The sequence below is a fragment of the Cololabis saira genome, chromosome 12, assembly GCF_033807715.1.
Source record: "Cololabis saira isolate AMF1-May2022 chromosome 12, fColSai1.1, whole genome shotgun sequence".
NCBI lineage: Eukaryota > Metazoa > Chordata > Actinopteri > Beloniformes > Belonidae > Cololabis > Cololabis saira.
In genome coordinates, this window is record NC_084598.1 from 24,705,182 (window position 1) to 24,732,929 (window position 27,748).

At 40.5% G+C, this 27,748-nt stretch overlaps 5 protein-coding genes across 6 annotated transcripts in view; all 5 read right to left on the bottom strand.

Moving 5' to 3' along the window:
- LOC133457163 (homeobox protein Hox-C10a-like) overlaps positions 1-27,748 on the bottom strand; it is a 55,197-nt gene that overhangs the window by 16,235 nt on the left and 11,214 nt on the right. The window lies entirely within an intron of this gene.
- Positions 3,014-5,772, bottom strand: hoxc5a (homeobox C5a). The gene is made up of 2 exons (XM_061734959.1): positions 5,192-5,772; positions 3,014-4,023 (listed from the first exon to the last, which is right to left on the bottom strand). The coding sequence occupies exons 1-2, from the start codon at positions 5,667-5,669 to the stop codon at positions 3,815-3,817; spliced, it is 687 nt and encodes a 228-aa protein (XP_061590943.1). The 5' UTR covers positions 5,670-5,772; the 3' UTR covers positions 3,014-3,814.
- LOC133457168 (homeobox protein Hox-C6a) lies at positions 6,638-8,824 on the bottom strand. Of its 2 annotated transcripts, none has more exons than XM_061736107.1 (2): positions 8,092-8,824; positions 6,638-7,675 (listed from the first exon to the last, which is right to left on the bottom strand). In XM_061736107.1, exons 1-2 carry the CDS (start codon positions 8,486-8,488, stop codon positions 7,368-7,370), a joined length of 705 nt encoding a protein of 234 aa, XP_061592091.1. In that variant the 5' UTR covers positions 8,489-8,824; the 3' UTR covers positions 6,638-7,367. The 2 variants fall into 2 exon arrangements, with proteins under 2 accessions (XP_061592091.1, XP_061592090.1); XM_061736106.1 differs by having other exon boundaries at positions 6,638-7,678.
- Positions 18,757-21,613, bottom strand: hoxc8a (homeobox C8a). The gene is made up of 2 exons (XM_061736105.1): positions 20,897-21,613; positions 18,757-19,597 (listed from the first exon to the last, which is right to left on the bottom strand). Exons 1-2 carry the CDS (start codon positions 21,330-21,332, stop codon positions 19,269-19,271), a joined length of 765 nt encoding a protein of 254 aa, XP_061592089.1. The 5' UTR covers positions 21,333-21,613; the 3' UTR covers positions 18,757-19,268.
- hoxc9a (homeobox C9a) lies at positions 24,785-27,478 on the bottom strand. Its single transcript, XM_061736104.1, has 2 exons — positions 26,886-27,478; positions 24,785-25,850 (listed from the first exon to the last, which is right to left on the bottom strand). The coding sequence occupies exons 1-2, from the start codon at positions 27,427-27,429 to the stop codon at positions 25,606-25,608; spliced, it is 789 nt and encodes a 262-aa protein (XP_061592088.1). The 5' UTR covers positions 27,430-27,478; the 3' UTR covers positions 24,785-25,605.

Genomic DNA, 27,748 nt, shown 5'->3' on the forward strand with positions numbered 1-27,748 from the left:
ATGACCTCTGCAGATTGAATGATGACTGTGTCAGCTCCACAGGTCAGAGAAAGGAATACAACAGCAAAAAACGTGCAGTGAAAACGGATGTTTGTGCTTTTTCACTCTCAACATATAATTATCTCTTCAAGCAGGTGATATTAAACGACGTTGTTCAAGCAAAAGTCCCCCTGAAAAGCCACCAGAATAGAATTACACTGTATCACTTCAGTTTTGAAGATGTAGACGCAGTCACAATTCATTTATTGGATAAATACTTTTTATGTTTCTATGTTTGCTTCAGATCTTTTGAAAACATAAATTGTGGGGATAATTTCCTCCTGAAATTCCAAATAAATGCACTTAATGCAGCGCACGAGACTGAAGAAAATCCTTGGAGGGACTGAACTCCCCTTAATGCCCTGTCTTGGACGTGTTGCCCCCGCAGTGCAACAGTCACCCAGGACCGTGTTACACAGTGCCCCCTATTGAAGGTGAACAATTGACACTGCACACCTGAAAACAAACTTGCACAAACTTTAAAAGAGAAACCTGAGTTAAAAAACAATCACACAAACAAAGCAAAGGCAGCAATAACAATGGAGATGCCAACCAGTCAGGTTTTGATCTGACTCTTGTGTATCGCACTGAAAACAGCCTGCAAATATGTGCTTCATTTAAAAATAAATAAATAAATGCCGTGTCTGCTATAGGCTAATAATTCTCTCATTAGCTCCTAATGTTGCATCCCCGCCAGCAAGTACATCCCTGCTGCAACACGAGCCTATAGCTGAGCTAAAACTTGCCCAGACAAGATTTAATATCCGAATTTTGCAATGCCACACATTGATTAGAAATTGAGCACTAAAGGCAGAGCTGTTTAATACGACGTCTGGGTAATTAAAGCGTGTTCCCAATTGAGCAACAGAAAATTAGAGGTTATAAGAGCTCAAATCTTATCTCCAAACCGATCAGTCACATTTGCCCATGTGATGAGGAAAACAATGTGGTATGAAAAGATTGTTGGGTCAATGCATAACAAATACATTCATTTACGCTTAGTTAAAAAAATGCAACACCTCCAATTTCTCGCTTATACTGTTCACACAAACTCATTTTAAATGATGTCGAAATGACACTGCAGGTCTGTATGATGCAGACAGCAGTGAGGCAAGTTAATGCGCACAAACATTTGCGTGGGTCAAGGCGAAACAATGAGCTGAAATATTATAGCAACTAATAGTGCAAACTCTCACACGATAATCTAAAAAGACGTATATATATCCTACTTCAAAATATTTAAAAAAAGGTGATTTTCATTCACAAATTGCATGCAAATACGTGTAGAGAGTCGGAGAGTGTGTGTTTGTTTGAGAGAAAGGGGGGGAGAGGGTGGGGTGGATGGTGCGGCAGATCGCCAGAAGAATTTTGATAGTTCTGGCCCAGTTTACATTTTCTTCCCAGTCACATTTCCTTTCAGAAGTTTCTATTTTTCTCACTGACAGCAGTAACAGGAAAAACAATCTGTTGAATCACACGCGCCGAAGTTCTGATTCAAATCTGTTTTAGAGAATTCATATATTCTCTATTAAAAAATGAAATTATAATGGCGTGCAAATGTGAATAAAGGACGATGTTACTTACAATTGATGTCTTGACCAAAAAATTATAATAAAAAAATTAGGCTCAATTTCATCGGCATTTCCATAATGATCGCGTGATATTCAAATGTCCCTCAAAACAAACACAAACGAAGACCTTTATATCATTTGGAAAAAGCTTCGCTTCCATATACATTCCCAATCAGCTTATGCTGCCAATATTTCTGGTTAATTAGTTCAATATACGTGCATTGAGCATCACACCAACATAAAACAAAAACGTTATGTTTCTTACGGTGAAATAATGGCACAGATACGGGCCTTAAGTCAAAGTTAAAAGTAACTTACTGCAGCAGCTGTGAGGCATCCGCACCGCTCCTCTCCGCAGTCCGGAGAAAGGTACTGCATCCTCACTGCCACAAACCCCTTTCTTCCTCCGATAAGGGGAAGCCGGCAGCTGCGATTCCGGACAGTTAAGATTATATATGATGTGTATATATCGAAGGTTTGTCAGCTCTTCCAGGCCATAAAACCCACTTAAATGACACCACGTGCTCCCCAAGCACCATTCACAGGCCCTGCTTGGGGCAATTGGCATATGTAACCTTGTAAACTTTAAAATACCCTAAAAGAAAGACATACAAAAAGGGATTGAAACATCGTCCAGATATAGGCTAGGCCTATAACAGAGCGCACAGATAGTGGACGAGGCGCTGCCCGATTCACGTAATCTCCAAGGAAGCACAGTAGGAAGCTATTAGTTTAAGAGGTGAGTTTTTTTTTAATTATTATTATTTTTAATTTTCCTCGAGCACAGTGCGAGAAAGAGGAATTACCTCATAACCTTGGGCTATAGTGCTGCACACTACTTTCCCTAATGCTAATGTTAAATTTAGACATCCAGCAAGACGCATTATATATCCTGTATAATATTAGACAGAGTTGTTTTAACTACAGTGTAATGATTACAGAGTATAGACGGTATCATAAAGTGGCCATATGGTCTTTACAGTGATGGTGTGTGATCAGTGATTAGTGTGCGGCCAAAGGAAACCCAAATTTTGCGTCCACGTGTGTTGTTATCACAGGCCTGTGTGTCCCTTCCTTCCCTGACAAAACAGGAAACGGCGGGTGTCTGTGGTGTGGTGGAGAAGGGGCTATAAACTTTTATGAGGGCCTTAAACTTCAGAGCGCATTTGTCAGCTTGACAAAATCTGTGTACTCCAAGACAAACTAAGGAAAAGTGGCCAAACAAGAGCAATGCTGCTCTTTAAAAAAAGAAGTGTAAGTTATTCAGGCAACATATGGGGAGAAGGAAAAAAATAGAAATCACTAATGTTAAATCAGAAGTATTATTTCGCAACCAGCCCCTTATAAACTATGGGAGTGGGAGGGGGGTAGAAGTGGGTACACTGACAGAAGCAAATTTCCATGACTTTATTGGTTGCAAACAACAAACAGGCTACTTTCAGTTATTCGGGGGCCTCGTATTTACTAGGGACCGTTAGTTAACAAAAGAGAAGGGAAATAGCTTCATTGCACATTACATTAACATACAGTCACTGAATTATACATAATGGTCCACAATAACAAGAATATGACACAATATGGATGATGCCTTCACGGGAAACCACTCATAACAATATTGCACACACTGAACACATCACACGTTCCACAAAGTCCTGACTGCAACACACTGATTTTAAAAGAAATCCAAAATATGTAGAAATGTATTTTTTTCATTATTTGTTAATAGAAATGTGTGGTTTATTTTGCTTTTACTTGATTCACTAAAATCAGATTTTAATTACACGATGACAAAGCTGGAACTGACACGGGCCATGCCGAGCCGCCACTCTAAGGCTAACCATGAGCAGGTTGTTAATTTTTCCATATTGTGCAGCTTTTTAGTGCAATACAGACCAAAGCCTTGCAGGGTGAAGGACCCAGCTTCCCTCAAACTCCCGTTCCATGTGCACAGTATAAGGTGAGGTTATCAACGCATGGGCAGCAAATTAATTTAGAAATGTAAACCTATTGATCAAAGTGAGTGATATTCAATGCATTAGGTCCCAAACTGCAGCGAGTGACACATAATTGGTGATGAAGTACACAGAGCGGTGTCATGATGTCATTGCTCCTAGCGGTTCATCCGAAGGTCAGGCGGCACTCCAGCACTGTGCAGAGTGGGCTGAGAAACGTGCTGCGTGCACCCCCGTTCACTGGGTGCACTTTTACTCTTTCACTTTGATCTTTGCGTCCTTCTTCCACTTCATCCGTCTGTTCTGGAACCAGATTTTGATCTGCCTCTCGTTTAGACAGAGAGTGTGGGCGATCTCTATGCGCCTGCGGCGGCTCAGGTACCGGTTGAAGTGAAACTCTTTCTCCAGTTCCAGAGTCTGGTAGCGGGTGTAACTGGTCCTTGACCGCTTACCCTCCGATTCTGAAGTGGTATTAAAAATAGTGAGATTTCAGTGGCATGATAGTGGTAAATAAAAGTGAATAAATGGCAAGGATAGTGTATAAACGTAATCTTGGATACCCATCACAATAATCTTTTCATTTAGTCCCTCTTCCACCTCACCTTTAATGGACAAATATTTTTTATAAGTTAATTCAACCTTATATTACTCATTATGGGTTTTTCAAATTAAAAAAAGAAAAAAAAACTATTGATAAGGATGGTTGATTGTATCCTTTAAATTTCCTCAATGTTAATAAAGAGGGCCTTCTTATTCTTTACAACACAAACAGCTATTTATTAATAAATCCTGTTTTATTGCATTATGCAAAACTAGATATCCATAATATGTGAGCCTCTCTGTACTCACTAGCCTCTGTCTACCGATGCACAGCAAGCTGTACAATATGGTGGGAGGAGAAACAGATATGTACAGTTCAAATAAGTGGTATATAAAAAACTGAAACTGATGTCTTCCAGATATTTTCCAATTGATAGACTTGTATGGGCATGCTAAGTAAAGCAGCAGGCCTGTGCAGCTATATTAAATAATTTCAACATGCCAGATGTGTGCTTCTGGATTTTGCATAATGCAGGAACACAAAACAGGACGAGCTGCCTTTTTGCAGCAAAATGTGCTCGGTGTCCATCTTGCTTTCTAAATGGTCAGGCCAGTGATTTGAAGGCAAAGAGAAGGAGGACGCCTTTTCAAATCTTTTAGAGGTGAAAAGTTCACGATTGGGTCAGGGCATTGCTGGTTCCCAGGGTTCAATTGAAGGCTAAAGCTTTTTCTCCCACGGAGTCTGGTGATGTAAAACATGTACAGGTCATAAACGAGAAAAGATAAAAAACAAATACTATGAGTTGGATGTGCAATATTATTTCTCATTTTTATCACAGTTTTCTTCTCTTACCCAATTATACTACCATAAATCACACCACAGATCACCTCGTCACCGTAACAGAGCAGGTTTACGAGCAATGGATGCCTTTGTCATAAAATTTATGACCACGAGTTTTTATTATTTCCTGCGTTTGGCCTATAAAACTCAAGAGGGACATTGGAATGAGCGAAGAGAAGTGTTGCTGCGTTAAGAGTGAATAAGGGAAAGTATCTCAGTCGCACTTTTAGAAAAGAGGCAAACTTTACCGTGGCTCATGTGCAGTTTTGTCATCCATGGATAAATCTGTGGCCGCTGCTCACTGTCCTGCCGCTGATTCACGTTTGTGTTTCGTTTCACTGACTTGGTCTTATCCGCGTTTTTGTCGCTCTCCTGGCTCTTGCCTCCGCCGGGTTTTGCGCTCCTGTCCGGGTCTCTGTCCGCCCCGAGTCCCAGCAGCGCGCCGCCGCCGTAGTTGAGCTCGCTGGCGTCCCCGGACGAGCCGCCGGAGAGCATGGTTATCTGCGGTCCTGCCGGCAGAGGAGTATCCGCGCTGCCACGCAGGCTAGTTTTCATCTCCTCCCGTTCAACAAAGGTCGTGGGGACGGGACGAGAGTAAATCCCGTTCACATTAACACCCTCATAGCTGTTGGAACTGCGCCCAGAGAGGTCGAAACTAAACATGGTGTCAGGAGAAGTTGTCTCGCTTGTTTGCCTGAGATTTGAGTTGTCAACATAAGAGCTCATTTTTAAAACTGCACCGACACTTTTTTTTTTTTTTTCTAAACTACACAGGGCTGAAGGATGTGTGTGGCGGGTATTTTCCTGTTTTTGTTGATCATTGCTTTTCTTTGTAGCGGCTTTTAGAAAATTTCAGAGCTTTCTGCCCTGAAAAAAATAATCCAGGATTTATAGGTGGAGTAGGCTTTGGTGTCTTTTTTTAAATTCTTGATCCTGCGTGCGCTGCCCAAATATGGGGTATTTGTATGCGATCACGTGCGCATGTTGGCCAGTCATAAATTGGCTTGATACTCAATGGGGATATTGATGAATAGGAGAAACGTGTCCGGTAAACTTTGAGCTGCTGGTTGTTGGGGACCCAGGCAGGGATCTTTAGCGCAAAAAGGGCAGCACAGTAAGACAAGAGCGTCATCTGGTGTCTGGAATGGAGCAGGGCGGTCAGGAGGTGGCAGAGCCTTGTGCTAATGATGCACTGCGAATCAAATAATAATAATAAAAAATAATAATAATAATGATAATAATAACAAATGTCCGTTCAAATATATTTTTCATGAGGTCTTTGCGAATTACAGTTAAACTGCTAGTTGGAATGTTATACTGTACTATTCATAATATTTAATTGCTTATTCCTGTTCTTAGACGCCATGAGCCCAACACTTACTGTTAAAGAGACTAAAATGTATTTAAAATCCCTAAACTTTTATAATTGTTTCTATTTTTCTTGACAGACATCTGCCCAACAAATTCCCATGATGAAATAAAAAAGTAAAATAAAACTTTTATAATCGCACATTGTTTGGTGCGTAATTGTGAAATAGAAACTTGTCTCCATAGAGACTCGTTCAATAAAGTAAGTGCAATGCTACTAAAAAAAACAGAAGAAGAAGAAGGTGAAAGTTTTACAAAGATTTTATTTCATGATGCACAACTATGACAAAACACGAGTTTTTAACTCTCAAACAAAAGTGAGGCATTGCTAGTGTTCAAATCTATCTGACGATGGAAGCTTGTTGTGTAAAATGATGTATAAAAAAATAGGATGGAGCTGTTAAGCACAGTTTTACATAATGCAGAGTCTAACCAAGCGGCTAAATGCACATGTTTCCACGGGTTTTGCATATTATACTGTTGCTTTTATTATATACAGGCATTTCAGTTGTGATTGTGTGTGGACTGGACACTGTCCGTGCAACTTTCGAGTTAAAGCAGGGCACATTTCTGCGGGCGATTCAAGTACTAGTTTACACTGTGATCAAGTGTCCGCCCGGTCCTTTATTTTAATGCCGTGGAATGTGCATGTACAATAATGAGCTAAGTTAAACCGCACTGTATTTAGTGAGGTGATCAAAGAGTTCACAGTGATGGATGGAGTTTGTGGAGGGTAAATACACAGATTTCCTGACATGGAAATAACGGAGAAAATAATACTTCTTTTTATTTCGACAATACAGGTGAAACATCGCAATAATAATAATAACAATTAAAAAATAAACCCCCATCAATGCTCCAAACGACACAGAGACCAAAATTGTGGCTGAAATAATTTGGATATCTCATGCTTCACTCTCCTGTGGCCAGCATGAGATGAAGAGCAGCGGGGTAGACATCATGCAGTTAAGTCGTTCTCATGTCCACATAGATTTTTAGGTAGTTATGTTGGGTTTAATCGCCATGTGGTGATTTTTTCCCCTCTCCACTTTCCAATTATTCTTTCTTTTTGTCCTCATCCTTCCCTTCTTCAATCGTGCCACTGCGTTCCTCTTCCTGTGAAGATCCTGTCTGTTCACTTCCAGTCACCGTGGAGGTCAGGTTGCTCTCTTTCTTCCACTTCATGCGCCGGTTCTGAAACCAGATTTTTATCTGCCGCTCTGTCAAACAAAGCGCATTTGCAATTTCGATGCGCCTGCGCCTGGTCAGGTAGCGGTTGAAGTGAAATTCCTTCTCCAGCTCAAGTGTTTGGTAACGAGAATATATTTGACGTCCTCTGCGCCTGTCCGTCCCGTAGCCCACTCCTGCTGGGAATACAAAGTAAAGACTGAAACATGCATCTGGCTCTGGACTGGTTACACATTGATCACGTTGTATCGCGTTGTTAAAAACATTATATAAGTCTACAGAGAACAATAATAATAATAATAATAAAAACATTTAAATTGTTAGACAAACCCCATCTCTGAGGGCATCTTGACATTATTGTGTGAAATTATAAAACCATCCTAATTCATTCTCTGTGTATCAAGTTACCGATTATGGTCAGTACATCATTCTTAAAATGAAAGCTGTTTGTTTGCACATGCTAAGGCCCATCTACAAGTCGAGGGGATACAGTAATGTTTTATGGGGCCATAAAAAAGTAACTTACTCTCTTGGTAAGACATATCGTAAAACTGGCCCATTTCCCTAATTTATTTGTCGTAGTAAAACTCACCGCTGTGTGAGTTCATTCGCTGCATCCACGGGTAGATCGGGATGTTACTTTTCTGATCCTGGGCTCCTGCTCTTCCTTGATCCAGACTGTACTCTTGAGCAATGTGGCTTTGTGTGTTGAGTCCCATGTTTGTTTGTCTGCAGCTGGGCAGCACGTCCTTGTCTTGAAGAAACACGTTTGATCCGTACTCATACTGTGCCCTGCCAGAGCCAAAGACGACATTGTCTTGAGGAGAGTAGAAAGGTGTGTATATCCGATTCTGGGTCACAGCGGCGCCGTACGACGAAAAATGCCTAACTGTGTCATAGGTTGTGGAGTTTAAGGGGACGTTAGGCAAAACCTCTTGGCCACCGGATAAATGGCAGGAGAGCGACGGGTTTGCGAAATAAGAATTCATACCTTGCTTGTAACCCTCTCTCCAACTCTCCCCACTTCTTTATCGGTCTCTTTTCAATCTCCTTCTCAGTAAATCTCCCTCCCGTCTGTGTCAACCAACCCCACCTTTCTCCAGGATCTTCTGTTTTTTCCTCGACTTTTCTGCCTCCCTAACTGGATGTGGGCTACTTTGAGGATTGAATATTATTAATTTCCAATCTCCGGTTAAGACGCACAAACCCGAGTGTTATAGCCGAGGCTTGGCTCGGTGAGAGACAATATGACAATGTCAGCTGACCATTCTCGACCAATTGAGAGGCAGGAGTTGAGGCGAAACTGTAGCTTTTAGCTCAGAGCTTGAACATTAGTGCTAAATGCCGATAAACACAACGTAGACTTGGAGTGGCACCATCTAGCTCAGCGGGATGACAAGTTTTTTGGCTTGAATTTTAAGTGTATATTGTGCTTAGGGGTAAAATGTCAATTACCTTCAGAGCAGTAAATACACTGAAGGGAAGCACGAAATCAGGTTAAAATACACTACATCACGTCCATGTGTGTCTATAGAGGTAAAATTCAGATGAAAAAAATAACTTTTAAACCCATTAGTGATATAAAGCAGAGCCCAGCTTCGTTCTTATGTGTGTGTGTGTGTGTGTGTGTGTGTGTGAGAGAGAGAGAGAGAGAGGGAGAGATAGAGAAAGAGAGAGATAGACACACAGAAAGAGAGAGAGAGAGAGATTGTATGTGTATGTTTTGTAATCATGTTTCTTTCACAACATCACAGAGGAGAAAGAGGCTGCAAGCCCTACAAAACTCACCCGATGCATTTCTACGAGGTTTAAAACGAATATTAAGCGTTCAATGTACATCCCGGTGAGTTCCCAACAAACTGGTAATGTGTCCTTTGTGTATGATTTATCAGGCACGTGAACACTTTCCATGCTTTTGCAGTGAACTGGGGGAGGGTGTAGGTGGTAAGAATGCGTTTATGGTCTCTCTTCTGTGAGGGCAATAAAACAAGTGACGTTCCCCAGCTCACCAACAACTATCTCTGCAGCAGAGCTTTGCAACTCAGGCTGCAATCTCCCGGGCTCCGAAATGAAAGCGGTGCACAACATGTGGAGGCACAGCCAAAGGTGGCGGTAGGTGGGGGCGGAATAATAGCCTACAGGTACAGCAATTAAGAAACTGCAAATGAGAGGAAGACTTCTCCTCTGTCCACCTTGAAAAATCTAATCGATTTTTGCATGTGTCCGTCCTGAGACACTTCAGACAAACTCATCGACAGACCAGCTGCGCCCGCCGTCCACTGGCAGCGGCGAGATGTCAGGTACAGTCTGTTAAAACTCACAGCAGTAAAACAAAAATAGTTCAGATCACTTTTCTACATTAAAGAGTCGAACAGAACGCGTCATAAACCTTATACCGAAGGTTTAGTCTTTTTTTCGTCTTTCGTCGTGTTCTGATCTTACCTCAACATTCCTCTGGTACACACACACACACACACACACACACACACACACACACACACACACACACACACACACACACACACACACACACACACACACACACACACACACACACACACACACACACACACACACACACCACACACACGCTCAGAGGAAACAGAAACGGATAATTATCTCTGCAGCAAATTAGAGGTTTAAAATTACTTTTGAGGTGTTTTATGTAGCTCTGGTGAAACTGGAACAGATATCAGGGATTAACAGAAATTACCAACAACAAACATTTGTAAATGTTTTTTATATATATGCATATTACAGCAATCCAACTTTTATGAATTAACGTGTATTTAAAGGATTTATGAGACGGCAATTTATCTCCAAAATATTCTCCCCTAGACTCAAAGGCTTTCAAAGCAAATGACAAATAAAGCTCAATTTGTGTACTTTGTGAAATAAGCCATAATTAATACCACTGAAATTATATATATATATATATATATATATATATATATATATATATATATATATATATATATATATATATATATATATATATATATATATATATATATATATATATATATATATATATATATAAATATATACATACACATGTGTGTATATATTATGTATTTATACATATATGTCTGTGTTGTAAGTAAGTCAGTAAGTATTGAAAATGTTCAAACGGAGCCTTATTGATTTCTTGACTCTGCGCAGCCTAAACGTGCAACACTGTTTGGTCTGTTGTTTGGGATTCTGAATAGCCCATAAAAGAGAAAGGAACAAAGAGAAGGAAGTAGCTGGTGCAATAAAAGTTTCCTTTCAACTATTCGTGACCATATGTGACATCCGCGTCGCGTAGATTTCAAGCAAATAAGGCGCAAAAGTTGCAGCCTGTCATGATCCATGTTGGTACGCTGGAAGTGTTTACTGATGTCCCTCTACTTTACGACATTATGAACCAATCGGTTCATCACTGGTTAAACACAACACAAGGGAATATATTTGGACTCTTTTATATATAACATTTTTGATCATTTAATAGTCTATCAAAAATGTGTGGTAAAGCAAACGTTATCAAACGTTAAACATGAAAAGTAAATTTAAATCCTAGCCCGTATTTTGAAATAATAGAAAAATAACATAATGCAAAATGTTAGGTGTTTAAAATGAAACTTCATAGATTTGTCAGAAACAGGATGTACATTGAGTTTATGAAAGCTTTTGTTTCATCTATTTATGTGACTTTATTTTTTATGTGAACGTATTTGGCAAAAATATCTCATTTTTAATATAGATTTAAATTTCATTTGAATCAATAGATTTGAATGATGTTTCTTATTAACCCAACTTTTTCTTATTGATACTCTAGTTCGCTCGCTCTCTCTCTCTCTCTCTCTCTCTCTCTCTCTCTCTCTCTCTCTCTCTCTCTCTCTCTCTCTCTCTCACACACACACACACACACACACACACACACACACACACACACACACACACACACACACACACACACACACACACACACACACACACACACACACACACACACACACACACACACACACACAGGAAAAACACGCTGGTCCATAAAGTCGAGGCTGTAAATAAAGGCTGAACAGTGAAGCCAATGTGTGGACTGGAATGCAGCAGAGGTTGTGTCAGTGTGCAGAATCAGAAAGGTCATTCTTTCCCCAGTGTTTTAGTGTTTTATTGCGGCCCGTGAGGCAAATCACATGCGTGCCTTCAAATGCATGAGGAGAGAACGCCGTTTGGTTCACGTTTTCGCTATTTTTAAAGGACATTCTGAGCAACCATGAATGAATGAACAACGAGGGTATAGGACGAAAATAAAAAAGTATTAATGACAATGACACACTACACTAACCATGGAAAGTCATCATTTGCATGCATGTTTAATCGATGGGTGGTCTGCGCTTTTGATTTGTAGTTTTGGGTGATGTGTATTTAAGGTGTAATATTATTATTATTATTATTATTATTATTATTATTATTATTATTATTATTATTATTATTATTATTATTATTATTATTATTATTATTATTATTATTATTATTATTATTATTATTATTATTATTATTATTATTTTATTTTGCACGCTGCATCAGTCCTATGATTTCCAAAAGGCCTATTACATTAAGAGCCTGCACCCCAGTTCAAAAGGGCCCGTCCACTTTTGTGAACCCACAACTTCTGCTTTCATTCGCCATCTAACGTCACAGCATAACTCAGTATTAGTTATACAGCACGTTTGAAATTTCGACATTATCAGCCATGATTAAAAACACAACGAGGGAAGCAAAGTCTGGCCAGTCCCTGATGCTTTCTCCTCTCCCCCGCTTCTAATAAGGAGTAATTCACTACTAACAATGTAAAGCCCCTCTATAAGCACTTTACCATCGCTGGCTGGCCCAATTAATGTCCGGAAGTGTTCGACTTTATGCTCGTTAAGCACTCAGGAAGCTGTTGCCCAATGAGCGCATGTTGATCCACACATCATAAATTATGACCATTAGTAGGCAAAATTTTGTGCCCTGTCGGGATTTGTAAGATAGGTTCTAAATGTGGTGATACCGACATCCTCGTGACTTTATGAAGTTTTATGTGAGGCTATCTCTGCTTTTTAAAACACTACACGGCTAAACAATAGACTGTGGGTTTCCCCTCTTATTTTAAAGTAAGATTTACCTAACAGCCTAAATGGCATTTATTAATGGACTGCCTCTCATTCTCCTTCTCTTTCTGCAGGCAAAGTACGAGGCAGCAGCGGACACGATCCATTGCAGCAGCAATGTTTCATAGGGGAAAAACAAACAACAGTAGGTTATAAGACTTTAAAGGCTTCCACAAAGAGGCTTTGCCAATAATTGTATTTAAAAGGATTGAAGCTACTGCTGAGCTGCAGCAGACAGATACACATGAAATCACTTTATTACGCTCAACAATATTTTGTCTCCCAGCAGACAATAATAATAAAACACAAAGGGGACATTTTTCCGAGCTCAGCTATGATAAAACAACCGCTTTCAACTGCAAATGGCATAAAGTACTGCTCTCTGACACCCCCCACCCACCCCCAACACAGATACACTCACACACACGCACATAAGGTAGCCTTTTCTCAATGCTTTTAAATACTTGTGCAACCGCATTGTGTATATCAAGATTGGGCTGATTTTGCATTTTCCTTTTCCTTTTTTTTCTCTCTCCAAAAGTATTTTGTATTTTCATGAACATATATTTGAAGCTTTAATATCCCAGTTTCAGCCTTCTGTTTTATGAATATATTTTTTCTCACGTCTCAGTTATAATTTCAAAATAATATTTTTTTCTTTCTTATGTTTTTGTCAAGGACAAATATTCTCAGAAACCGAGATGTCTTCCATGTACCATGTATGAATAATTTACTGTGCACAGTTCGTGTGTTGCCTCAGTTTTCATGTCGTATTGATTCATGCAAAATGTTTGATGTCAATGCTCCTGGCTTGTGATGACATTATACATATTTGTCTTGATTCTTCATATTTGTCTTGTAGTGTGAATAAAAGACGTGTTCCCTTCTAATAATGTCGCTAGTGATTATGTGACAAAACAATGACTCACGCTGCACTGCATTTCATGGGGCTGTCATAACAGAGCTATAAAGGGACACAGATGATTTTCAATAGTGAAAACAACAAGCCACTCGGAAACAATCGGAAACACTTATCGCAGTCAATTCCAACAGTTTCTAAACCCTGTATCAGCTCGGTCTCCTGCAATCCGCAGTGAACCCCCGCTGAAATCCATCCAGCAGCCATAAACAACAAGCCTCAACACCCGCCCACTACAACCTACAACATTTCTGGTCGCTAGGGGGCGCTGCCGGAAGCTACCCGTGTCGTGTGCCATTAAACCTACATGTGCATATGTGTGTGTGCAGTATACGTGTGCAAGATAGTTCATAGATGCTACTCAGTCTCTTGGCACATACTGATAGCACGTGACAATAAGTATGGAGGCGATACGTAATTAGAATAGCTACATCATTCAACGCTGGATATAATTTGTAACTGCCTGTTCACAGGGCCCTGTGAGTAATGTGTTTACTATCAGAGAGCAATTTATCACAACAGATTGGCATAGCAGTTGTAAAATGCTGCTATAATGCAGCTCAAAGTGGTCAGTATCCGCAGGTGCTCCAGCCAGTGAGGAACCATGACAACCACTCCGGGCATCACACTCTCAGGCTATGGGTCAGGTCAACTATACACAGAATAAACACCTTCAACTTTTGTCACCCAACACGGTCACCTCATTCAGAAAAGGCAGAAAAAGACCACCGTCACATTGTAGTGTGCAATCTTACCTGGAGGCTCTGTCTTTAGTTTGTAGCGTCTCTGTGGTTCAGAACAGCAGCTGAGGGGTCACGATGGCGACATGGGGAACATCAACAGAGCGCACATCTCCCCTCACAGCTGCTTTGTCGTCAGACTCCGGCGATAACGCTGTTCTGGAGGAAGGCAGCAGGATGTGCCAGTCTGCCGGGGAAAAGCCTTTTCTTGCAGGCTGACTTGCTCTTTTTGCTTTCCCAGTAGCCGTTTAATTACCTCCGGGGGAGGAGGGATAAACGCAGGCTTGCGGCTGGTATAGAGGCGGCGACTGTCCCGAAGATCCGTCTGTCAGGAAGTCGGAGATCGGGCGAATATCGCTCGCAACCGTCCATCAACCGGTTGTGCGGGATTTTTATATTAAAGAGCAAAAGACGTTTGTACGCCCCAGCTTAGTCTGCTGCTGATACAAGGGAAGGACCAGGGAATAGACAACAGCATAAAGTTCATGTTCATAGAGCGTGTGCCACGTGGCTCGCCGCGGCCAATAGCAGAAAGGAATCAGTCGTAAACTTTTATTACTCAGCTGTAAATTTCTCCCTTTTAACAACCAGGAATGTTTGCACCCATCTTTTACTTCCCTTTTTTCCGTTATAGCAAACTTAAAAGGAGCCTCACACATAAAGAAGAACGATGCTGAAAATTCAGATTTCTTACAAATCTGAAGTGCGTCAAAATACTAAATACTAAGCACACCAGGTGTCTGCCATGGTGTACCCAAGGCAACGGAGCAAAGGAAATATAAATGCGTAAGTGAGAAACTAGGAATTAGGAACTAGCAGACTTCTAATTAAATGTTATTTTGGTTAAATCATTATTCCATATTAGGTGGTCCCTTGCATGACAGAAAGCAGATAAGAGGCTGAACTGGTCCTCGCATCCAGCATCAGTGATGCTGCCTTTGCAGGAACATTAGAGGAAAAAAAAAATCAAACTGCTACTTTTAGCTCGTTTCGTAACAAGAAGAAACAACTTCATTTAAACAGCACTTGAAAACAAAAATACGAATACAAGTAGAGTTTTAAGAGAAGATACATGGTGATAGTGTCGGATAAAAACGCCATACGCATTCATTGTAAATAATGCAGACTGTCGGCTAAAGCTGGGTGCAAAAAATGAAAATAACGAAAAAGTACACAAGTGTTACATCTTAAAAACAGGGGAACATAAAGTGGACGCGGGGTATATAAGATATATCTTCAGTTTCCACATTTATACATCAAATAAGTGTGAACGCATGTGTCCAAGCAGGATCTGGACAAAACTAATTTAACTGGAGCCCACCATACAAGTTCACACATTCAAATTCAAAGGGAAAATGTCTTGGATTCATTTTAAAGAATAACATGACGTGCAGTCAAATATATGAATATAATACAAAAACTATTCCTATATACATAAAAAAGATAGCTGTTACATACTGCAGTGAGCGGTGGACCCTCGTAGACTGTTATTTCCACACTAAGCCGCAGCACACCGAGACAAAGACACAGACCCTTGTGATCGTGTCTTTACACCCCAATAAAGTTTACTGCAGGTACACTAAAGTTTAATGGTAATGTCAGCCCTCTGGTAAAAGTACATAGGCTACACACACCGCGCGCATACAGAAAGAGACCATCCGAGCTACCGGATAGATGTGACATGGGGACTTATCCTGGATTTTCTAAAGACTAACCGCCCGCAAAGTCAAATATAAACACGCTGGGCGCACAAGAAAAATGTAAGACACTTTGGGGGGCATTTAAACATAAACTAAACCTTGTAACGTTGTTTTTTTTGGATTATCAGGCTGCTTTAAGATGGAGGGAAAATATTGCATCTTCTAATCAGAGTACAGGTTATACGAGTCATTCTGGACGTTTGATTAAAATAGATAATTACAAATAGTCAAACGATCACACAGAAACGTGTGATCGCTCTCAGTTAGACTGAGTTGGAATATCTATTCATGCATAGAGCAGAATAGATGTTTTTATTTATATGTAGCTATAGGTCTCGTGTTTAAGCATCACTGGTTTACCTGTTCTTTTGTATTCTCGCAGCTCTACTCTTTACTTAACTCTCTTTCAATTACTAAAAGTTATTTTGTAATTTCAGGATTTTATATTTATAAAACACGTTTTTTCACTGTTTCTTCCTGCCCTGAAGCTTGAATGTTGTTCCTCACATGTAAACTGCTTTAGAAATAAAAAACAAGACTACATCTGCAAACTTCTTTCACAATTATTAATGCACAACTATCGCATGAATGTTTTTTATCTCTGTCTAAAGTATGATAGGCTAATTTTTTTTTCTTCGCCACAACACATCTTAAATACTAATTAAATTAAATAAAACCCCTTTTGTATGATATTTTACCAAAGACTTCCTAGTTGTACGATACTCACTGGAGGATTTACATGCAACCAACACACAGCTTCCAGCGTGGACCCTTTGCACCAACAGTGTCTCCTGTGCACATGGGACGGATGACTTCAGCTTATTCAAATAGTTTATAACAGAGCGGATAAGAAGCGGAAAGGCCAGACACACCTCGCCGGGAGCTTTGAATAATTTAGACGTCTGACAATGAAACTCCTATCATTCATAGTACAGTAGCTTAATGTTGTGTGACAATCATTTTTGGCAGTGGGACAAGTAGTAAAAAATTAAAAATACATGTCTTACATCAGTTAAATTATGTGTTAACGGGTTAAAGGAAAAAAGAAAAGACGAAGATGAGCTCAATCAAATGATCCGTAAAAGAGGGAGGAGATTTTTGTTTGGCTTTTATGGAGAGCAATAATGCCTGAGGCAGTTCCCAGACATGCTGCACTGTTTGCTCCTCGTTAGTCTGATTTCGTTTTTTCTCATATTCTCCTTTTATTCCAAACCGTCCTGAAAATAATCATCATCGCGCTGCTGGACTGAAGAGGAGACTCTGCATGTTTTTGCACTTGTTTCCTCTTTGTTGGTTGCTGTGGTTTCTTTCTCTTTTTTTGTTTTTGTTTTTAACGTCACTGGTGCTTTTTGGGAGGTTGGTCTGGGCACCAAGTTTCACACAACACATTCCACTGTACAGACAGGCTGAGCCATAACTTAGTCTGATTATTAACAAAACGCTTCGGATGTTTGTTTCGTCTCATCTCAGAGAGCCATTCCTCACCAAGATTCATTAAGAAAAGCTTCCCTGAAGAGAGGAAGTTTCTTATTAGGAGTATGAATCAAATAGGACTTGAGCTGGAGGGTAGGCTGCTGTGCTATGAAAGGGTTTAGCAGCCTTTCTTGAAATGGAGATGGGATGAATCTGCCTTTTTTCATAGTTATAAATTGAAAAGTTTAATTTAGGTTGATGAAGGTATGGCTTAATCTTTCCCCCTCCTGCTGTTGCCAGTTAATGTAAAAGTACGAAAGCTTCATCAAACATCAACATTGTTGAGGGTTTAGCTATATCCTAATTGAAATGTTTTAATTATTCATCGCAAGTCCCCTCTGTAAGTGCTCCAATGTTAAAGCTGTTGGTCAAATTGAGTTTTCCATATTTCAACAGCATCTGAAAACAGATTAAACGATATACACTCAGTGTTTCCTTTCACTTATAGGCTCCCGGTGATCTCGTTTTTTTTACGAGTGTATGAGGGTTGGACAAACACAGAATTTGCTGTATAAATGGGGGAGAAAGAAAAAAAACCTGAAATCAATGTGAGCCATCTTGTTTATTTGTGATTTTACACCAACAATGGCAGGGACACACAATTCCGTCTTTCACAGGAGAAACAACAGGAAACGAGCATATTGTTAACATCAATATATAACAAGACGTACATAAAGATTATATTCAGTGCAAAACAACTACGCTATATCACCAGCACATGAAAGTAAAAGTTCCCTCACTTTAGAGACGTTGTAATTGTAGCATGTATAATCATACGCAGTAAATGTGCGTTATAGGCAGTTTTAGTTGTTGGGGAAATAGCTTGCAATCAAATCAGAGCGATGCCACATTTGTGTGGAATATAAACTCTGCCAGGACAGCGCTCTGAGTTTAGGTAGTGCCGTGGTACAATCTCACAATTGCTTGCTTGGCTTTGAGCTAATTGTCTTCCCAAGACTCACAAATTGTCTTCAACAAGTGTTTATTGTATACTGGGTAAATGCTGCACACATAACTTAATAATAAAAGGCTGATATAGAACACTAAAAACTAAAACCATATGAAATCTCTTTATTCAGAAATCTCTATTGCAATTTCCCCAGGTTTAGGTAGCATCAAAGGATTTCAAACGGTTGCACTTCCCTGGTAATCCTAGAAAAAAGATGTTTGAGGAGCTAGTGGCCGTCTTTGTGCCGGCCATTCACATGAAAACAAGTAAAACAGTAACAACTCTAATAATAAAACATGTGGTTCATACATGGTCTCCCCCCCCCCACCCGCTCCCCGATGTAACTGCCGCGATGATGTCTGAACACTCACTACTAAAGTTACAGGCCTACAGTTTCGGAGAAGCGACACTGAAATTGTGTTTTTCTTAAATGTAGGCTCGGATCTATTTACAACACAGGTCGGCGTTGGTCATGTTTTTTGATCTTATTTGGCTACGCTTTTCATACAGAAAGCAAATTCGTTTTTTTTTTTAATACCTAAGCCATTTTCCATTTAACATGCGTTTTAATTGGCCCTTTTTGTGCAAGGGTGAGATCTGTCAAAACAAAATTCGCTAATGGAGTGTGTAAGCTCTCCAAATGGTAATACGTATCATGTTAGGACAATCGAGGGAAGGGAGAATTTTGTCTATTTATGACAGCAATATTGGTGGGATTCCTGTTCCCCCTTGACAAAATGGAAGGGTGGTCATAAAGTTGACGCTCTCTGCCTCCTTGTGACTCTTGGTCTGTTTATGGGAGCTCTTTTTTCTCTTTTTCAGCCATATAACCATAAAAAGGACCATAAAATCACTCCTTGGTCTCCTCTTTCTCTTCCGCTTCTTTCTCCTCTGCCTCTGCCTCTGCCTCTTCCCCTTCACCGTCCTCGTTTCCCTCTTCCTCCTGCTCTGCCTCAGCCTCTCCTCTCTGACCCGGAAACTTGTCTTTGTTGTTCTCTTTTTTCCACTTCATCCGTCTGTTCTGAAACCAGATCTTCACTTGCCGCTCGGTGAGGCTGAGCGCGTGGGACACCTCGATCCTCCGCTTGCGGGTCAGGTAAGGGTTGAAGAGAAACTCCTTCTCCAGTTCAAGAGTCTGGTAGCGACTGTAGGTTTGCCTCCCGTTCCGTCTGCCTGGGGCTTAAATAAAATAAAGCCAGAGGTTAGCTGGACAGAGCACGGTCTCCCAGAAAAGAACAGATAAAAATAAAATCAGATGATCGATATTCAGTTCTATATTTGCCTTTCCCTGCAAGGTGACAACCAAACTTTACAACATTGATAAAAAGCGGAGAAATCTCTTCTGAATGGTTGTGGAGTGAAATAGATTTCCCATTAGTAGTAACATTTGTCAGTCAACACACATCCTCACCACAAAGCAAATGAGTCCCCAACACGCCTTAAACTCTTAACAGTCTTCTAATAAGGAATAAATGCCACTTGCCTGTTTGTGCATTCACAAAAGTGATCAGCTGTGTGTTGCAACTTTTAATTCTACTTCTGATAAGTTTTGTAACATTAATCCTTATAAATCTAATCTACATATCATCCACGATATTACCCATGTAGGTAAAACTGTTCTTAATTTCCAAAGCTGTCAATTCCACTTTACACAAACATCTTATGTAAAGTTGAAATTCACTTTTGCAGAAAATATTTCCTCTCTAACAGGATCTCAAGGAGTATTGTGAATATTTTCATTCACGCACATGCACGTGGGGGGATATTAAGGAGGTAAAGTATCAAAAACTACACATCAGATAAGAGACACATGCAGTGAGACTGGCTAATGATCCATATCAATGAGCAGATAAAGATTAAGCTCACACCTGTGTGGAGTACATGTAGTCTGATACTCTGAGCAAAAAATGCTCCATGAATATAATAATATCCACAAAGCCTTTACGATTATGTGGCTGTTTGAGTCTGAGCCACATAGGGCCTGTGGGTGAAATTACACCTAAAACCCAGATTCTGGATAATCGGGGTATTCTGTGTTACAGTTAGCCCTCCTGTCACCCTGCATGCTGATGTTTCGTATGTTATCATCATATTTTCAGTTATGACTGATTCATGCCTCCTCGTAGTGCGTTTAGAGTTTGTGAAATATCTTCAGTGAACGATAATTGACTTCAAAGTGCAGCTTTTATGAGCTGTGATCTGTAATTCAGCTTTTAAAGGCACTTCTGAGATCAACTCTGTATGGACATGTGCTGCAGAGTTACAGCAGCCCGAAGCTCAGGTTGTATGGGCTCCATCTCTAACTTATTTTGCTTTATAGTTTAGAAACATACTCATATATATAGAGAGAGATATATACTGAGTCATATACTTTCCAAGCATGCACAAACACGCACAGACAAAGCAGATACACGCTGGCGCACAGAAGCGCTTCAAGAATAACACAGAAAGAATAAGAAATAATTGTATGATTCTGACCGTGGGGTCTCATCCAAGGAAACATAAGACTGGGAGAGGAGTTTTGATTTAAGTGGCCTTGTCCTTCTCCGGGGTTAGAGCTGCTCGACGATTTACAGTCTGGGTATTGCGCTAGGCTTGCGTCTTGCTGGGTACCATAAAGCGTTTGTCTCGGAAGCGCTTCATATCCATAAAATTTCGTCGCGTCTCCGTGGCAAGCCAACGCGCAGGGGTTTTGCTGGTATCCAGGGTTGGAGATCCCCGTGGTCCCGTGGTGGAAAAAGTCCTGCACATGATGGGACGGGTGCTGAAAGCCCGGTGCGGCTGCTCCCGGTCCGTAAACCAGCGTGTGACTGCGGGCGACGCTTTGTGGAAACCTGCAGTCGTAGTAAGTTGGCTCCAGTGACTCGCTGCCTTTGTATTTAGAAAAGAGAGGATTAACAAAATAAGAACTCATGTTTTGTCAGCATCAAGCAAAACGTGCTCTCTCGCCGTAGAATATCTCCTTTAGGATGATGGCAGCCTTTTGTTTAGGGTCCCAACTCGCACAGCGCACACAGGCAGACAAACCGGAACTAAGAGAAACGCTGCCCCTTTGGACAATGTACGGCAGCTCACTCTCTCTGAGTCTCTCCTCTCCACGGATTTCTCTCGCAGTCGTGAGTGTTTTTTCCCCCCAGGTTTTTGCAGCCTCAAAACGGGCTCATGGCATGTGATTTGGATGTGTGTTAGCTAAGGTTATAGCTGGCTTGCTCCACCGGCACGGTCATAGACGCTGCTCTTTTCTATCTTTTTCCTTTTTTTTGAAGCTTCCCACCCAACCGCTCCCACCCTCCTCCGCCTCCCCACCCCTTCATCTTTCCATGACCGGCCAGACGTGGACCCTACGTACATCCACCTTGAGAGAAGCTTCACTAATCATAAGCCAACAATCTAAGAGGCTGTAAATATGATCAATGCCGTGTTTATCGCACGCAGTTTCGTTACAAGCTGACCAATGGAGCTGTGAAATGGTTAAGATATAAGGACAAGTATGATGCATTCCCACTGTAATGGGAATTTGTAGTTACGCTGGCTGTCTTTGCACGAAAAGCAACAAAAGGTTTTCCACTATATAAACGGATTTAGCTATTATTAGTTGGTATTTGTTAGGCCTTAAAGCTTTTAGCCTACACGTTCCTGCGACACCGATGACCTTTAATGGGCTCCAGCAGGTCAGCATTTACTGAGCCCAAAAGAGCTGGGGAGCAACACTCCAAAATGACAAAGTCAAGTAATGGCTGGCTTGCATGTAGAATATTCGCTTAAGAAAAAAAACATAATCGTCGTTGTCAGCCAGCAAAGACCAACGTTTGTGACAGGCGCTGCAAAACAGAGTCACACTAAAATATAAACACGACCTATGATTGCTATGTACCACTTATACTGACCCGTAAAACTGACGAAGATAAGCTGTAAATCTCCCACATGGAGTTCATAAAATGTAACATTGGCTGTTTCGCAGCAATCAAGGACCGCAGATTCCCAGTTCAATACAAGTATGGTCTCTGCTCCAAATGTGCCAGAGTGGTTTTCGTGGGGTTACTGTCGTTATATGCACATCATCGTAAACTATGAAAGAAGCTCTGGGCGAATTTATAGACCTTTAACACTCTATAAATATGCAGATTACCAATCTCTTTATGGAGACTTTGAACTGCTGGTGCAAACGTTACAACCTGGTAGCCAAATAATTGTTGTTGTCATTTTTAAATGGATTTTTAATTGTATTTCCTATTATTATTGTTATTATTATTATTATTGTTATTGTGCAATCGTTTTTAAAAGTAGCAGCTGTTGTTTTATATTTTTGCTGATTATGCTGTTCATGTTATTTATATCTCTATTTAGTGCTGTTGTGTTATTTTTCAAAAGTTCTTTTAATAAAACATTGTGTTTGATGAAATATGGTTCTGGCATTTCTTTGATAAGATTTTCTTTGTTCTTATACAACCGGTTTCTAATAATTGAATTATTTTGTTTATTACTTTGTATATGAAAAAGTAATCAAAAGCCAGAAGACAAAGAATTACCCTGCCATTTACCCAGCTGGAACTTGTTTAGAAGAATAATGTATGATGCACGACATCAAAATACAAGTATATATCTTTTTGGGGAAAAAAAGTTGAAAATCCTGCCATATATATGTACACACACACAAACACGCACGCACACACACACACACACACACACACACACACACACACACACACACACACACACACACACACACACACACACACACACACACACACACACACTTTTACACACACAAAAGTATAAGATTGGAGATCTTTTTCAAAACTATAATTAGATCTGCATACATATACATATAATATATATATATATATATATATATATATATATATATATATATATATATATATATATATATATATATATATATATATATATATATATATTCTTTTGGATAGTCCATGGGCGACAATTAAAATGCCGACGTTAGCGCCATTGACTTTTGAAATCCCCTACACTAAATATAATTTTTGGATGACAATAATAACCAAATATATTACCTTAATTGAGAAAAAGAATAAAAACATAAAGGAAAGAAAATAAACTTGCGTGTACGCACATTCTGTGCCCGACACAGGCACCAGACCCCTGCAGTCAGGAGACCTGCTTCTGCGGCCTATTACACAAAGTGCGGTGCGTGCGCATATCTGTCACTTTGTCATCGGTGGGTTACTCTCCAGATTTCAGCCAAGCCACAGGGCTGTAAAATAGCCCCTCAACGTTCGGATCCTGCTCAAAAGATGGACCAACAGCGTCATCTAGTGGTGAGATGGGATCCTAGCCAGAATGAAACCACCAATCAGAAACACGAGAAGAAAGTCGAAATGGTCTCCCCATTTTTCCAACCCTTGCATGTGTTCTGGTGTGTATACTGACATTTTCAATATAAAGCGGGGTAAAAGCTGCAGTTTACAGCCAAAATCTATTATCAAATGCCACCACTATCCTTTATTTTACTGCAGACTTAAAAATAGTTGCGCTGCAGCATCATTTCCCGTTGTGGTAAAATATCTATACTTATGAAAAGCAATAACTGCCCTGCAGCACTCATATTTATGCGCAATATCCATCGACTTTTCCCCCATCTAATTGTAGGCTAATCTACCACTCTTATGATGAAGTGCAGGGGGGAAGGAACTGGCCTATCAGGCAAAAGTCCCCTTAGCTGTGTGCACGACTCTCCTTTGAACGAGTCCACCACAACCGTCCATTAAAACCATAAAGTAATTTAGCCCAGACGTCTAGCCAGTTAGTCGAGTTTGCTTTGTTCGTCTGCATTTGAGACAAACAGCCGAGCTCCAACAGGGGCTGTAAAACTGGCATTTTTTTCTCGAGATGAGCGGAAATGCACTGGATTGGGCTTTGAAATTACAGCATCCTGTCTGTATTGTTTGCCACCACAAAAAGGCAATTTAGACCTATCCCAGGAAACAAATGCAGGACATGGGAAATTGTCTCTTGCTTGAAAGTTAGCAGCTGAAATTTTGTCGGAAGATTTTCTGCTTGCGGAGAACTGGAAAATGTATGCCGTCATCAAACTCAAAGCACGAGTGCCATAACGTGAAAAAAAAAAAAAAAAGTAATGCGTGTGCTTAAAATTTATAGCATGTGGCCCATGTTTGGTATTTTTTTTGGTTTTGAAATCATGTGATGACAAATGTTTAAATACATCTTACTATTTCAGAGATGTTTCTATTATTACAATTTTTAACTATGACTTTTGGAAAATATTTTAAATGGCAAAACATGTCTGGTAATAGCATGTTTGAGTGGTAAAGGTATATTAAGTGTAAGAAAGACCTCCATTTGTAACAAAACTATTAATAATCACGACAACGTTGACCTGTAAAACTTTAAATTAACTGCTAGCTCCGACGACTCGATTTTACCCTTTGCAGAGGTCATTGTTGTCTTGTTGAGGCCTTGGCTGCCTTTGTAGTAAGCAGCATAGCCACTATTAATTTGGAGACCCAGTTTGCCCAATTTGAACATCGCTTTTTATGAATGATATGGATGTGACTTCCTGTGTTGCAGCTGAATCCACAAACACCCTCTCCAATGAACACAGAAAACAAGCATTTTTGATTTTGGTTATATTTGCAGTGCTCTATGGCTACACTCTAATTAAAGTTGTAGGCTACAATTAAAAGGGAAAAAAGATACACAAATACAGCAACAACTATCACAAAATACAAGACAGACATACTATTCGCAGATGCTCTGTTTCTGTACAAAATACTACACCTGCACGAGAGCGGTACAAAGGAAATAAACATGAAAGAAAACATTCACATCATAAATTATGTTTTTTCTGAAATTCAAATTAATTCAAGTATTCTCTTTCTTAGGACAGGTAATCATATCAGATCTGCGCTTCTTTAAATTCTCTTACAAAAGAAAAAAAATTGAAAGCAGAATGTTATGATCGCCAGATTTTTTTTATTTATTTTCCATTTTTTTAAACGGTGGACACAATAAGTGTGCACTAAAAAATAATAATCAGCATCAAACAGTCTGGACGTTAAGGTTAATACAAAATCCAATAGAGAGATAAATATGAAGAGGAAAGGTGGTGTTTCGCCGTGTGTTTTGGTACATCTGTGCTGTCCATGTCACTAGTGGTTATTATGGTTGTTTTTTCACTGCAGTCCGCTTTACTGTTCTTTGCTGTTGGTCTTTTCTTTGTTCATTTTCTTCATCTTCATTCGCCGGTTCTGAAACCAGATTTTGACCTGCCTCTCGGTCAGATTCAGTACCCTAGCGACCTCGTATCGGCGGTCTCTCGTAAGGTACATATTGAACAAAAACTCCTTTTCCAGTTCGAGAGTCTGGTACTTTGTGTAAGGGCATCGCTTCTTCCTCGTTGAGCGGGCATGTATCCAATTTGCCACAGGGTTATCTGCAAATAAAACCATAATAATAAAGATAGAATAGCAGTGCGGCAAACAGGGACACTTTCAAAACAATTCCTGCAACATTAAAAGGCAGAGTGACTCGGAGTGTGTAAGAGGGTTTAATTGAATAATATTGCATTGAAAACAATTTTAAATATCACACGGGTTCAGAGTTCAAATAAAACCCTTAACTGACATGAGACATTTTAAGAAAAGATTTTCCGGCTTATACTGACACAGCCTCGGCTGATTTGCTTTCTTGTCCCCTCAACTTTGTGAGTAGTACCGTCGTAAAATTCTCAATGCGCTTATTCACTTTATTGGCCCATAAAATGGCCCGTGGTTCAAGCCTTTACAGGTCCGTGGTGAAAGTCTTCGACTATGTCCCTACATTCCTCAAGTTGGCTGGAGGAGTCATGTGAATTTGTTTTGGACCCAAAGACGAGGGTAAATTCTCATTTGTGACTGTATACATGTAATCCTCTCACTATTATGTGGACGAATCTTGTATTTCACCAAAGGGGGATCAAACTGAGCTGAAATGTGGGTTTTCTTCACAGGATGGGCCTATACATAAAACAATATAAGACTGAAAGTCAGCTTATGCGGTTTGATGTGCCGTCTTTAATGGCACGGGGTCAGGATATAGTCGTAAAAAATGAAGCATGTGGCATTTACTTATGACCAGATTCGTATGTCGGTTCGGGGTGTTCACTTTAAATGAGCACCTTGCATGTTTTTTAAGGCTATGCAACATCCAACCAAATTCAACGTCTTCCTGTATAGGTTTGAGTCCATGTTTACAACCCCGTCTGGTTTTATAGCCCCAATATTAGCCTAGCAGCATTTGTCTTTTATAGTTCCTAAAGCTTTCCCCTTAACACAAGCGATTCAGAACTAAGCTGAGAGGAAGGAAGAAGCAGCTTATAATTTCATTTTATGCAGGACGATAAAATGCCCCTTAGCGAAAGCAAGCTCCACACAAGCCAAAACCAGCCTCCCCTCTTGGCTGTAAAAGACCCGCAGGAGCTTGAACTTACTGGGATCTAGCTCCGGCTTCTCCTCTTTATGTTTCCCCGAAGTCAGGAGCTCCGACTCCGGAGAGGGGAGACTCTGCTGCGTCTTGTCCCGCGCGTCAGTGGATGAGCAGTACATATAATCCGTGTAGGTCCGTCCGCTCGAGCTGAGACACTCGCCGGCTCTGTGCTCCGGAAAGGCATCGGGCTTCAGCCCGTAGTGCCTGCCGTTCCCCGGATAGCCATGGAAAGGCACTGCGCCGGATATGGGCTCCAGCCATGACCGCATATACCTCGAGTCTGTGCCTAAGTGAGGTTGGTGACTGTATGGATGGTAAACCACTGATGACTGGGAGTGAACGGGGGCCCAGGAGGTGGAGAAGACGGGTGGCTTGGGTGCGAAGCTGCAGGAAGGAAAGTCCGCACACTCCGGTACTAGGGACGTCGGACGAGGGCCGGCTGGGTGCGAACCGGGCGCCGAAAACCGAGTTGCAGCAAGGACATCCTCGTTTTCATGGTTGATCAAGGAATCCACATAATAATTACTTATGGGACCCGTGGTCGACATGTCGAAGCCTCCCTGACTCTTTTACATGCATCCGTTTATTAAATGGAGTGTATGTGTACTTTTTTATCTAGCCATAGAACAATCAAGGCAGGTAATTATTTCTCAACGCTTCCCTTGCTGCTATTGGTCGCCTCAGTGACACGTGATTATATTTACCCCCACAAAAATTGTACAGTGGATCAATGCGCCACTTATCCGTGGATACCATTGCACATAAATGGGATTAAAGAACACGCTCTTTAGCCCTTTTCTTTGGACGTAAAGAGGTAACTTTAACAACAATGTTTCTTTTACACAGAAAATATGCATCCTCAAAAGC